The sequence below is a fragment of the Gallus gallus genome, chromosome 6 (genome assembly GCF_016699485.2).
Source record: "Gallus gallus isolate bGalGal1 chromosome 6, bGalGal1.mat.broiler.GRCg7b, whole genome shotgun sequence".
NCBI lineage: Eukaryota > Metazoa > Chordata > Aves > Galliformes > Phasianidae > Gallus > Gallus gallus.
The window spans coordinates 21499690-21512963 of record NC_052537.1 but is presented as its reverse complement, the minus strand read 5'-3'; the positions used below and the strand labels follow the sequence as shown (position 1 = coordinate 21512963).

The 13274-nt window shown below is 52.7% G+C and overlaps 1 protein-coding gene and 1 long non-coding RNA gene across 2 annotated transcripts; both read left to right on the top strand.

Annotated features, from left to right (window-relative positions):
- The first annotated feature begins 842 nt into the window (after positions 1-842).
- Positions 843-6971, top strand: LOC121111227. The gene is made up of 3 exons (XR_005861026.1): positions 843-1089; positions 1491-2459; positions 2653-6971. It is a non-coding gene; the product is annotated as an uncharacterized LOC121111227 (long non-coding RNA).
- A 1986-nt stretch (positions 6972-8957) lies between these two features.
- Positions 8958-13274, top strand: HHEX (hematopoietically expressed homeobox). Its single transcript, NM_205252.2, has 4 exons — positions 8958-9435; positions 10671-10849; positions 10933-10983; positions 12088-13274. The coding sequence occupies exons 1-4, from the start codon at positions 9054-9056 to the stop codon at positions 12307-12309; spliced, it is 834 nt and encodes a 277-aa protein (NP_990583.2). The 5' UTR covers positions 8958-9053; the 3' UTR covers positions 12310-13274.

Sequence of the window (13274 nt, the reverse complement as noted above, 5' to 3'; positions counted from 1 at the left end):
ACTTTCTCAGCACAGATAACAGGTTTCCTCTTGATATCGGTCCCCAACAAAGTTGATCCAAGCAGTATTATCTGCAAGATCTACCAGTGGCTGGGCCAACAAACCCAGCAGTCCCCAAGCCTTAAAATATCCAATTTCAGTAACACACTTTGCTGTAAACTTTGGACATTATCTTCACCTGGATCAGATCTGATAAAATTGCCCAAAGGGGAATTCAAAGGTGCTGGAGCCAACGTTCAGCTTAAAGATTAATTCTTTAAACTTACAGGCATCCACGTCTCATTAGGAGAGGAATATTAGAGCTCCATATTAAGACAGACCATTAATTCCAATATGTCCTTCCTGGCTGTGACCAGAGGGGCTGCAGAGGGGATCTGTGAGAAACAGCCACAGCCAGGGATATCCCTTCCTGCTTCCATCAGACTGCAGCATAAGGGCTTCCTGAGCCAAACTCTGTAAGTGAGCTGTTATGTCCAATCCTCATCAAGGTACCTATCCTCCATTAATTTGTCTTCTCTCTTTCTGAACTCATTTGTACTTTTGGCATCCAGAGCTTCCCATGGCAACGAGTTCCACAGTTTGATTATGCACTGTGTGAAAAAGTACTTCCTTTTGTTTGTTTTAGACCTGCTAAAACAGAATTACAGGATGCACAACAGAATTGCACGGGCAGACTCAAATGGGAAGATAATGTGGAATGACAATGGAAAATCGTTCTCAGCACAGAGAACTGGAAACCGGTTCTGTTTTTGTGCTGCTCTGAGCACCAGTATGAGATTAGGTAGTACTTCCTATCAGTCCTCTCGCTCTCATAAATAAGCTAATTTACCGAGTCAGAAAACAATTGGAACTCACCACAAACATGGCATGCATAACAAAAGCAAGGTCCACGTCTTCCTTTTCTGTTAGAGTGGAAAAAATGTTCTGACTACTGCTTAGGGAGGGAGGACTCTGAGTTTGCATTTGAATTTACCGTGTAATGCAGTGGTTTAAAAATCAATACATTTTGAGGCTTTCAGAGCCACACCGCCGCGAAGGAGTGAGCAAACCTCTCTTCTTGGAACTGAGGCAAGATAACATCTGGAAAAGGTGAGCGTAGTGCTGTGCACCTTGTTACCAGGAAGGCAAGCTGGAGGGAGTTCAGAGAAGAAGAGCCAACCGTAGTTGTGTGCTTGGAAGGAGTGCCGATGAGAAACAGCATAAAGAGCTGACGGTGTAGAGTTTGCTAATCAACGCTCGAGGAAGAAGATGACATAATAACAGTTAACTAATGCTTGAAGTGTGAGCCTGCAGGAATGAAGGGAACTGCGATAGCCATTTTATGGCAATCAGGAGCATCCCGACTCTTTAGGAATTCACTCACTGTTGGCACACATGGAGGTTTTGGAGGGCTGCAGTGCTCCCTATCAAACCAGCTGGTTTATCTACAGCAAACACCTAACCTGACTGTCTGACTTCAACATGCATTCTTACAGTTTAATATTTTACAGGTGTCAGATGGGTGCTGTGAAGGATACATAGAGAGCAAGGTCATGTTTCCCAGTGGATTCAGCCCTGGTATGATATGAATCATAATCTGAAAGAGACAAAAACAGTACAAGAGCAGCTTGAGAGCTGCGGAAATGAAGAGATGCAGAAAGGCTTTGGCTGAAACACACAGTTTCAGAGGCAGATGGCTCTGACTTGATGCTGTGATGTTGGTCCTACTGAACCTGCTTTGACTCATGGTCTGGTTTTCAATGCATCTCAGACAGCAGAAGATGATCTTTCTCTGGGAACCAATCTTCTAAAACTAATGTAATGGCAAAAGGCAGGGAGGGTTCTCCCAGCTCCCCCCAGGCTGTCAGATGTTCTTCAATGATTAAACGTGAGTGACCTCTAAATTTAGATGGGTAAGTTTGTTTTAATTCATCCTGAAATTTTAATTTGCGGTGAGTTTGCATTGAGTGAAGAGAGTTTTTGCAATTTTATAAACCTCCTGAAATGAGATTGCACACATTAAAAACATATCACCATACAGAGTGCACTGTAGAAATGGATCTTGAAAAGGAAGATGTATGTTTTCCAGTTAATATCTACTATACAAGGGATCTCTTTGGTCTCTTACGATTCTATTATTATTGGGTCTTTTCCACGATGGCATGTCTCCAAAGCCTCTGTCCTGGTGAGATGCCTGCAGCATCTCCTTTCCAAATGTTATACGTACCCAGTGAGTTTGAACAGATTTTTAATACCCTGTGTTTTGGCTGAGGATATTCTTCAGCTACTAATTTGCATTTATTGTACTAACTTTGCAGTAGATTTTTTGCTGTAGGCCAGAGATCAACTTCTGGATTAGCACCTGCAACGAGTTTGGCTCTGAGCTCATGATTTGGGTTCAAGGAAACATCTGGGCTATGGATTACGTGCTGTGACACTGACACTGCACCTCCAATTCCAGGCCCCAGTACTTGGATGAGGTAAGATTATAAGATGGTCAAACTATGGAAGGATTGAGAAATAGCAGCTGTTCTGAAAAATGAATCAAACCCAATCCATAATGTATTAGCAAAGAACTGTAACCCTTAATATAGAGGTCTGACATATAGATTTCACGTTGGTGTACTTACTTTTGTGCCAAGTGTGATGTATTTTTTGTTTTGTTTTTACCAGAAGTATTACAATCAGTACATACTGTGGTGTAGGTATCATTGTTCCAATTTCCAGTTGGGAGAAACTGTATTTGGAACAGTACTCTGTGCTACCAGCCTGATTCTGTGCCCACCTGGAGAGCTGTGCTGCATCGCCATTGCTACAGGTTCCTCTGAACAGTGCTGTTACTTTCTAGGCCAATAAGCTCTAGAAAAACAACTCATTCAAGATGAATATTCCAACCAGACTCCAGGGGGAAACAAAACAAACAAACAAAAAAAAAAAAAAACAATGAAATAAAGCAGCAGAGAATAACAAAATCTACAGTTTTGTGAAAACATTCCCCCGATTTCCAAACTCTGAAGAGCTCAAAACAGTGACTTGATGTATAGGTGGCTACTGCTACAGACACACTGAAGACCCACTCAGATGTTCACCTACATCATTCTCTGGGTGCAGTGAATTGAATGGAACTGCTATCCTCTACTTAGACTGGGAAAAGTATTATTCTTTTTGCTTCATCTCACAAATTCTGTGGGTTTCCTCTCCATAGTACCACCACCAGTGCCCCAGATGCAGCTTTTGGCAGATGTGGGCAAACCAGGAGTCAGTGCCTCCCAGTACTGCATCTAAAGCGGATTGAAATGATGATACAGGCCACGTCAGCTGCTCTTCCACAGCTGTGGCATCCTCCCAAGTCCTTACTGCAAAGCAGAAGTCCTTGCTGGGTGCCAACATCCCCTGGGCAGCAGGAAGTGTCATCAGTGCTCTGTGACACGACACTGAGGCTTTGGCACTGTCAGGAAACTCCATACTGTTGTCAGACCTAATTGGAGTTCTTCCGCTGCCTCTGGAGTGAACCGATGGGGTACGTCAGCACAATATGTCCTCGGGATTGAGACACTCAGGACTGGGTGCCATCTACAGCCGGGGCTGTTAAATGGGTTGATTCTGGGCTGCGCAGTTTCCATCGCAAAGAAAGATTTCAGCTCCTGTGCTGGAGCAAAAAGGGGAAACATCTGCCTTAAGGAAATATGATTCTTCCTTTATTTCTTCCATTCAATATTGAATTCTACATGATATTTCCATGTGCAACCATCAAGGCATATTCTGTCATACTGTTATGAAAACCTTCACAATTGGACTCCAGAGATCATCAGCTCTGCTGGGCTCCAAAACTATTCCATGAACTCTGAGTCAGCTTCCAAGGCGCTCCCTGGGCTTCCCACACCAGCTCTACCCCAGTGCTTCAGCTCCTGCCCATGGAAACAGAGCCCTGAAAAGTTCTGCACCCAGAGCACACGCTCTGTTTCTTGGATGAGGGCAGATTTTGGATCCATCCTCCTAACTCCACTGTCAACCAGCCGTGAGTTGTTACCTTGATTGTTACTGTGCACTGCTGCTTTTCTCTATTAACAACTGCACACACCTATCAGCTCCAGATAAAACAAAACTTCTTGGGGACTGATTTCATGATGCCAAAATGATAAAGTTGGCTAAAAAATGTAGAGTGAATGTGTGAGCTCTGGAAAACATTAACAAAAATAACCAAGTAACACTCCCCGTTCATACCTAATTCCTACCGACATCAAATTTAGCTGTGTGTACTTTGGACTCGCTGGAACTCAACTACTGTTCGAAATGCCCAATAGCTTGTAGTCTGATTGCTCTGTAAAAAAAGATGTGTTGTCATCACTGTAGTTTAGGCAGATTCTCCATTGTCTGCTCTCTTGTTATGGGCATTTACATCAACACGGAGTGGGTGTACAGCAGCCAGCAGTCTGTGTTAGCAGCACTTTGCAGTCAGTTTGCACTTACGTAAAGGATTGTGCAAGATGTGAGAGGGAATCTAGCCCCTGGGAATTCTGTGTGTTTTTGGGCGTAATCTTGGTCTGTGTAGCCAACACATAAGAATATAGAGGAGTTTTAACATGCTGCGGCTGCCATCACCCCTAATAAATAGATTGAACCATGGAGTTCTGTCACACTCACACACAGGATCCAGAACAGTCCATGTTTTGTGGTGGCAGATACGCAGAAATGTGAGCCTGTAAGGAGCGATATATTGCTCTGTTTTTCACAGCGCTCTTCACCAGGTTCTCATACCGGTCAGATAAAAACACTTTTTGGGCCAAAGAAAGGTTCCAAAAAAAAATTACAGCCTGTGGAGTTTTCCAGAATGTCTCTTTGCAGCTCGGAACAAAACTGGTGAATTCAGTTCCGTTGGGCAGAATTGGATTGTGACTCCAGTTTAGAGAAGCCAATATTGCTGCAGTCATTGGGACAGCCCAGAAAGAAAGTGTTATGAAGGTATGTTTATGGAGCGGGGCCATGTGTTCCTTCCTTCTACCTCAGAGCCATAAATGCTGCATATCCCACTCTGCAGCGTGAAGGTGTCCCAGCAGGGGTATTAATGTAGTGCTATCGGGGGCAGGAGGAAATGGAGGCACCTTACCCACGTGCTCCCCGAGGATCTGCCATATGTTGGTTGGAAATCTTTGACAAGACTCAAAGCACCATTAAAGCTTTCCTGAGCCGTTTAAATGTATTTATTTTCACGGCATTGGTGACAGTGTATAGGAAAGGGACACTCACTGATAGCAGCATGGCTCATACCCACAGACCTCCAGTGCCAAGCAGGAAGAGTCCTCAGAAAGTCGGGATGCAGATATTAGGGATGGGTCTCTCTATGGAGATTTGGGATCTTCTTTTTGCTGCCCACAGCCCCAGTTGGAGTAGCAAAGCAGGAACCAAGAGCAGTCCCTGGCTGCATGCTTAATTCTCCTGAGGTTTCCCAGTGGTGGGGCACCATGGGTTCCCAGCACAAAGCAAGGATGTCTAAAAGCTGGCAAGGGGATTTGTTTTCCTCTGACCTAATGCCTAGAAACTGCTGAACCAGTTTTGCTGAGACCTTACAAATCCTCAGCGTGAGGCAAATTTCCCCAGATGAGAATTTTTTCCACCTGAAAGATTTAGATTTGGCATAAATCATCATCAGATGAACGTAGAGGTGTAGGATGGAAAATGATAAGCCCCTGCCAGCTCTGCCTGCAACAACAATTCACATGTTGTCCACTGCTTTTTGACCAAGATTTGTCTTATTTTGCTACAACTAATTAATACTCTTAGTGTTGAACTAATGATGTTTTGCTGCAGCTAATGAATATTTTAACCTGCCTGATGCTTGTTATGGTTGCATCTCATTGGCAAATGGTGAGGAGGAGATGTGAGAGGTGAATGTCTACCAGATGAGTGATCTGAAAGACAGAGTGCAGGCTGACATCACCCCACAACGTGCGGTGCCGCTGTCTGAAGCTGTCTGGCTGCCATGGCGCTAGGAAAATCAGAGAGGTGATCTCCCTCCTATTTCCTCCTTGGATGGGGCTCAAGGCTGTGGCCTCACCTCTCTTGGAAGCAGCTTGCAATGCCTTCAATAATGGGAAGGATTGGAATAGCTGAGGGCGGGATCCTCCTGGAAAGCGCCAGGTAGCGCTGGGAGACGACTTTGGTTGCTGGGAGATGGGCTCTGCTGCACTGCCTGCAAATTCTGCACAGCCCTACATGGTTGTTTTGGCCAGGGTGATTAATCTCTGGTCCCACAGTATCAGTGAGGGCGCTATTATGGGCAAACTCCCATTTCTGAAAGCAGAAGCTGGGCAAGTCCCAGTCCAGAAAACCACACCAGTGGGAACCAAATGAGTGGGGTGAGCAGGGTATTCTGTGCTCTCAGACCCACTGCTTCTATAAATTGAGGAGTTTCTTTGTCTGCAACGACAACCCCATGGATCAGAAACCCTCCTGGGGGGTGTCTGCAGGTAATCGAATTGTGGGGAGTGGTGGAGAACACCGCCCGGAGGCTGCAGCCACCTTCAGGAGCTCCGCATTCCCGATGCTCGCACGTTAGGTGTTTGGTTTTTACTCTCCATTGATCTTTTGTCGGATGTTATTGGTTTGTTGTTCTTTGTCACGTTGTCGATGTCTCTCCGCTCAGTGCTGCTCACAGCACGGTGGGACTCCCGAGCACGGCAGGGTAGGGCCGCTCCGCTCCCCTCAGCTCCACAGCCATGACACAAAGGGGCAGCACGGCGGGAGGGTCCCTGTGGCTCCAGGCAGCGCGGTGCTGCTCCCGACCCCGACGGCAGGGTCTCGGGAGCGGGGTCAGGGCCGGCAGAGGCGACGAAGAGGAAGGGGGGCCGGGATTTGTTTTATTATGTTCGTTTTTTGCTCGTTCCCTCAGCTCGGAGCCCCTCGAATGGGATTTCGCAGAGAGCGATCGGTAGGACAGGGCCCCGCCGTTGTTGCAGAACTAATGAGTTCTCCAGGCGCTCCCTTCGGGCCGAGTTGCGGGGATGCTCCGTGTCCCCCCCCCCCCCTCCCCCCCCCCTCCATTCTCCCGCCCCGCAGCGAGAGATCTGGGGAAAAGAATGGGAAAAGCTTTTTAATCACGAAGAAGCGAATTTTCATCTCTTTTTCTCCCTGTCTCCGAGGAACTGCGGAGATCCGCAGAGGGACCGCGGAGGAGAAATAGCCCCGCTGCGGACGGCCCGTCCCGGGCGGCTGCGGACCGCTCAGTGCCGCCGCGGGCGCTCCGTTCTGTCCCGGTTCGTCGCGGCGTTGGGACCGCGGCTCTCCGTCCGGAGCTGCGCTGTGTCCCTCCCGACGGAAAGTCCAACAGAACGCAGTTCCAAAAAGAAAGGGAAAAGGTTTGATTTAATCCAGAAAATAATTAAAATCTCATGTATTTTTATTAGTTTGAGTATCCAGCAGAGTGAAAATATTGAAACTCCGAGCCCCCTTGCATTAAAAAGTCACAACTGCTCCATTTTATTGGTTCTGACTGTGTGAAAAAAATTATAAGGACAACATTGAAAAAATCCGGGGTTTAGAGCCCCGAATGGCCGTAAAAACAATAAAATCAACTATAAAACCTGCACTAGTGATATTAAAAAATTATGTAGTTCAATAAATGTGACATTTTCATGAATGCGATTTAATAGTCTCCGGGCCGGGAGGAGGAAGGCGAAGGGGTAACAATTGGATCGGAGCGGGGCGGTGCTGCGGGGCCGCGAAATTAAGTGCTTCATTTTCCTTGTTGGGGATTATGCAGTGGGAGTGGAATGTAATAACCGCGCCATTAAACCTTCCCTTTAACAAGGCCTGTTGCTGATATAAAAGTCAGAAAAGAATAATCTCTTCCTCTATTTATTTGTTTTCAAATAACACAGCAAAACACGGATTTTTGCTTTTTCTTTTTTTTTCTTTGGCTTAAATTTGTTCTCAGCGTTGGGAAGCACAGACCGTAACGCCTCGCGGAGGGCAGCGGGTCAGCGCCTCCCGCGCCCCCATTAAGTGCTCCGAGCTGCAAATCCAACACTTCCAGCCCAGCCATGAGCTAACCAACCCCCTTGGAAGGAGCAATGCCTCGGAGACCGGGAGCGGAGAGAAAAAATAATCAGAACTGTCAGCCCGCTTGACGTGTACCTGATATTTACAAGACACAAGACCGCGCTTTAAAGGTGAGTTTTGGCATTTGTTAACAACATAAAGAAAAAAATCCAACCTCCTGATATTATTAAAAATATATATATTTCCATTTCCACAACACCCTTTCGTCTCGCTCCCAGGCTCTTACTTATTAAGAACTTCGTGGGTTTGGGGGGGGAAAAAAAAAGGTATATACGTATATATACGTAAAAGCAGCACCTGCTGTTCCTTAGCAGCTCTCTGCGCTCGCTGTCACCACGCGGAGGGAGGAGGACACCTGCTGCCGCCCCGCTCCCACGTCGGGGCGCTCCCCGGGCCGGCGGGGACGGCTCTGCGGGGTTTGGCGCTGCCGAAGGAGGGCGAGCGGCCGCCTCGCACTGCCTCCCTCCCTCCGGAGCGCCGGGAGCGGCTCCCAGCGCCTCGTTCGCCCTGTCGGGGGCTCCGCCGCGGTACCTCTCACTCAGCGGCAGTGGGTGCCCGAAGGGTATCGAGTCCGCGGGCCCTCACACCTCCCACCCGCCCCCTCTGTCACCCAGAGCCGGGCCGGGTGGGGGGGATCGCCCCGCGGGTCGCCCGAAATCCGGGCCCGGGCCCGGAGGAACGCGCTCCGCCGCCCGCCCCCCCCGGGTGCCCGCTCGGTGCCGTCGGGGCCCGGCTGGCGTTGATTGGCGCCGCGGGGAGTCCGCTCGGGGGAGGCGGGGGGGAGCTTTCGCCGGCGGGGGTGGTTTCCCCCTTCCCTGGCCGGGCTCATTGGCTAGACGGAGCCGCGGCAGGAAGGGGACAGAGACCACGCGGGCTCCGCCCCGCGCCGATAGAAACCTATCGGAGGGGAACCCGAGCCCGGAGAAACCCGCGGCGGCGGTGGCAGCAGCCGGCGGCCGCGCTCGGGGCCGCTCTCCGAGGGGCGGCCGGGCCGCGGGGGGCCGGGGAGCCGCGCCATGCAGTATCAGGCGCCGGGCGCGGCTCCGGCGGCGGCCCTGGGCGTCGGCGTCCCTCTGTACGCGCCCACGCCGCTGCTGCAGCCCGCGCACCCCACGCCCTTCTACATCGAGGACATCCTGGGCCGCGGCCCCGCCGCCGCGCCGGCCCCCCACTCCCTGCCCGCCCCGCCGCCGCCGACGCTGCCGTCGCCCAACTCCTCCTTCACCAGCCTGGTGGCCCCGTACCGGACCCCCGTCTACGAGCCGACCCCCATCCACCCGGCCTTCTCTCACCACCTCGCCGCCACCTACGGCACCGGCGCTTACGCCGGGCCCCTCTACTCCTTTCCCCGCGCCGTCGGCGACTACACGCACGCACTGATCCGCCAGGACCCCCTGGGTAAGCCGCGGCCCCCCCGCCGCCCCTCCCCCGGTCCCTGTCCCGTCCCGTCTCGTTCCCTCCCGTGCCGCCGTCGGGGAAGCGGCGGAGCTCGGCCCCCGGTCCCCTCGGCCCCCGCCCGCTTTACAGTAAATTCAGGGCAGCTCCGCGTTGGGAGCGAGACCGCAGTGCGCGGCCGCGGTGACTCAGATTTGTTTTCCTTCAACCGAGCGCCTCTCAGAGTGTCCTTGGTAATGTCGCGTGTGGTTTTGGTGGGGAGTTTTAATTGTGCCGAGAGATCGCGCGGCAGATCGCGGCCTTTTCCTGCCGACGGGTCCCAGCGCCGCCCGCACCGGCCCCGCTCCCGGCCCCGCGGCTCGCGGGTGGGGGCCGGGGGGGGCCGTTCTGTCCCGGTGCGGGGCCCGCGCTGCCCTCAGTGATTGCAAAACGCGCCCTGAGTCACCGCACCGCAGCAGCGAAGGAGCCTGACCCTTTCCGTTCATACAGGAAACCTTGAGCTCTCGATAGGAGTAAATCTGGTTTCAGAAGCTGTTAAGTGTTTTCCTGGCCGCCCGGAGCAGGCTCTTCCCCGGGAGTCGTGCACGGCGCTGATTACTTTATCGACATCCTCAATACAGACAAATTCAGGAAACACTCGGCTTCTGATAGCCGGGATCCGTTTTTCTGATATTGTTCATTTCCTCTGTGTGGGATGTGCCTTTATGACAGCTAAAATAACCAGTTGCTTCCTATTTTTTGAGGCTGTTTTTGCACCAGAATTACTAAAGCCTGACGCAAGCAAAAATCTCGAAAAACAATGCAGCGAATTTCAAAGGCTGCGGGCGGCGGACGGGGGGACGGCAGCGATGCCTCGGCCACGGCCAACGACCCCGGGCCGGGACCGACCCCCGGGGGGGCTCCGGGCCGCAACGCGGCGCGGGGTTGGGGCGTGCGGGCCCGGGCCGTCCCGGTGGGAGATGCTGCGGAGGGGACACGCGGCAGTGAAAGAGCAGAAGGAAGCGAAGAGCTTTTTTTTTTTTTTTTTCTTCTTCTTCTTCTTCTTCTACTCTGTATTTTCTTTGCGCGATAGACCAACAGGAAACACATTGACGGAAACGCTGCCAGAGCCCGTGGAGCGGCTCTGAGCGCTCTCTGCTCCGCGGGGCTGAGAAAGCGGAGGAGAGAAAGTTGGGGCCGGGAGCGGGGCCGGGGGGGCCGGGACTGGCGGTGACGGCGCTGCCCCTTTCTCCCCGAAGGAAAGCCGCTGCTGTGGAGCCCCTTCATCCAGCGGCCGCTGCATAAGAGGAAGGGTGGGCAGGTGCGCTTCTCCAACGAGCAGACCATCGAGCTGGAGAAGAAGTTCGAGACGCAGAAATACCTCTCCCCGCCCGAGAGGAAGCGCCTGGCCAAGCTGCTGCAGCTCAGCGAGCGCCAGGTGAGGCCCTGCCCCGCTCTCCGCTGCCGGGGCATCCCCGCGGCCCGACCCGCGCTACCCTGTGCCTTTCTCTCCCGCCGTAGGTCAAAACGTGGTTCCAGAACCGCAGAGCCAAATGGAGGCGACTGAAGCAGGTACGGGATGGTTCCGTTTCTATAGCAATACGGGTTTAATGGCGTTATCTCGGCGCGGCGCCCGGTGCGGGATGCGTGCGGCACTCATCCGGCGCTGTTTAACCTCTTCACCTTGATTAAAACGGCAAACACCGCGCCGCGGCCCGACGGGGCTCGCTCGGGCAGCACTAATGCTAAAAGCTCCTAATGCGGCTCCGGGTCAATGCCGGGCGGCCCTCACACCGCGCCCGTTGCAACTCGGCGCTAATTGTTTTGTAAACCCATATGTTGTTTAGCCAATTAGCGCTGGGGAGATAAGCGAGCGACGGTGAACCGCTCCGGCGGTGGGGTCGGAGGGGGACGGCCAGGGCGCTTTCAGAGAACCCCCCCCATCCCAACCCCCCGACGGGGAGAGCTGCAGCGCTTTACGGGCGGTCCCGATGCGGGGCGCTGCGCGGTTCCTCCGCCCCTACGGACCGTGCTGAAGGGCAGAGCTCCGTTTTTATGGCCCAGCTCAGCCGGGTCGGGGCCCTCAGCTCAAACGTTTGGGGAAAAAATCCCAGTCGTGGCCCGGTTCGGGCACGCAGGATATTTGTTCTGCGGCTTTGCCTCACGTTTACCGCTCAGATCCCCTCTCTCCTGCACCCGGCGCCGGTCCCTGGCAGAGCCCCTCGGCGCTGCCCGCAGCTCCCGGCCTCGCAGCCGCCCCCTCTGTGCCGTGGCCCCACACACTCCCCACACACCGTACGGCAGTGCCACGCATCCCCACCTGCTTCCCCCACTGTGGGCAGGTGGGCTCTTGCCCTCGTCAATGGGCTTCGGTTTGATTTGATTTATTTTTTAATAGGGCGTGTTTTCGTGTTGAGGTTCGGCCTTAGAGCTTAACTGTATTTGTCTTCCCTTTTACTTTTGAGCCACTGATGAATTCGGTCTCCCTCCTTTTGCCACGGCGTTTGCCGTGTAATTGAGTACAGGTCTGGGCCGTGTTTGGAGCCTCGCACCAAACATTCGCTTTGCTAAAGAGCAGAGTCAGCCCCGAGCCCGGCGCTGGGCTCAGCCCTTCCCACACGGAACCCCGCGGTGCTTCCCTGTAGCTCCGTACCCAGCGGCTTTCTGTCCCCGCAGGAGAACCCCCAGGCCACCAAAAAGGAGGAGGCGGAAGGCACCGGCGATCACGGCGACCCTCGGCCGGAGGGCAGCCCCAGCCCCGCGGGGGGGGGCGAGGCCGAGCCGCAGGACAGCCCTTCGGCCGCCTCGCAGGAGGACCCCGAGTCCGACGTCTCCGACGACTCCGACCAGGAGGTGGACATCGAGGGCGACAAAGGCTTCTACAGCGCCACACGCTGACGGCCCGCGGGCACGGAGCCGAGCTCGGCTTGCGCTGTCCCGGGACTGCGGGAAGGAGGATTTTATGACGGGAGAGGACCTTCACCATTCCGCCGAAAGACAAAGAAGCACGAACGGACTCGTTCTGTAATAATCTGAGAAAGAAAAGATATTCGTTCTGCAAACGGTCCGTTTTTTTTTTGGCAGATCTCTGATTTGATTGTAGGGACTGATCGGTGGTTTGTATTTACTGTGTAAGATCTGTGTGTACGTTGATTGGTGCTCTGACCGGGACACAGCGCTGTGCCCATCTCCGGCTGCTGGAACCCCCCTCTTCCCCAGCTCGTGTAGTGGGGGAGCACTGAGGGCAGGACCGTGCCTTTGTGTGTGCAAACGAATCTGCTTTAAATGGAGTAATTTAAGTGTCCTTCGCAGGCAGAGAAGTGTTTTCTGTGCCATAGAGAGGGATTGGAGCATCCCGAGAGTGCCTTACCCCACCCAGGACCTGCAGCTGCATCCCCCGGAAGGATCCCCCCTCACCGGGCAGAGGCTGTGGGCACGTTCCGTTTTGCTCTTGATGGAGTGAAATGTCCCTCATCGCATTTTGGAGGATTTTGCCCCACAATCTGTGTGGTTCCATTTGCAGGGAAAAAAAAACAAAAACCAAAACCAAACACAGCAACAAACCAACCCAGGCTATTTTTTTCCTTGACAAATCTGTCGTGCTGTCCCCCAGATTTCCCATTTCAGAAGGAAATGAGGGGCTGATAGGGCACTGCGAGGCGCAGTGTGGCAGCGGGCACCCGTGCCTGGCGTGTCCCTCTCTGCTCGTGTACATAGCAGTTTGCCTTAAAAGTCTTTGCGGTTTTATACCTCACATTGTTCATATTTTGTACATATTGGTTTAAAAGAAAAAAAAAAAGGAATCAAAAACTGGTATTTAATTTCTGATGGATTTCTTCGAAATAAAATGAAACTCTGCACCA

Bases quoted from the DNA above. Each gene is read 5' to 3' on its own strand.
- HHEX (NM_205252.2), top strand. From the start codon at position 9,054: ATGCAGTATCAGGCGCCGGGCGCGGCTCCGGCGGCGGCCCTGGGCGTC. The intron at 10,850-10,932 runs GTGAGGCCCTGC...CTCCCGCCGTAG, and splicing joins TGCAGCTCAGCGAGCGCCAG to GTCAAAACGTGGTTCCAGAA. The intron at 10,984-12,087 runs GTACGGGATGGT...CTGTCCCCGCAG, and splicing joins AATGGAGGCGACTGAAGCAG to GAGAACCCCCAGGCCACCAA.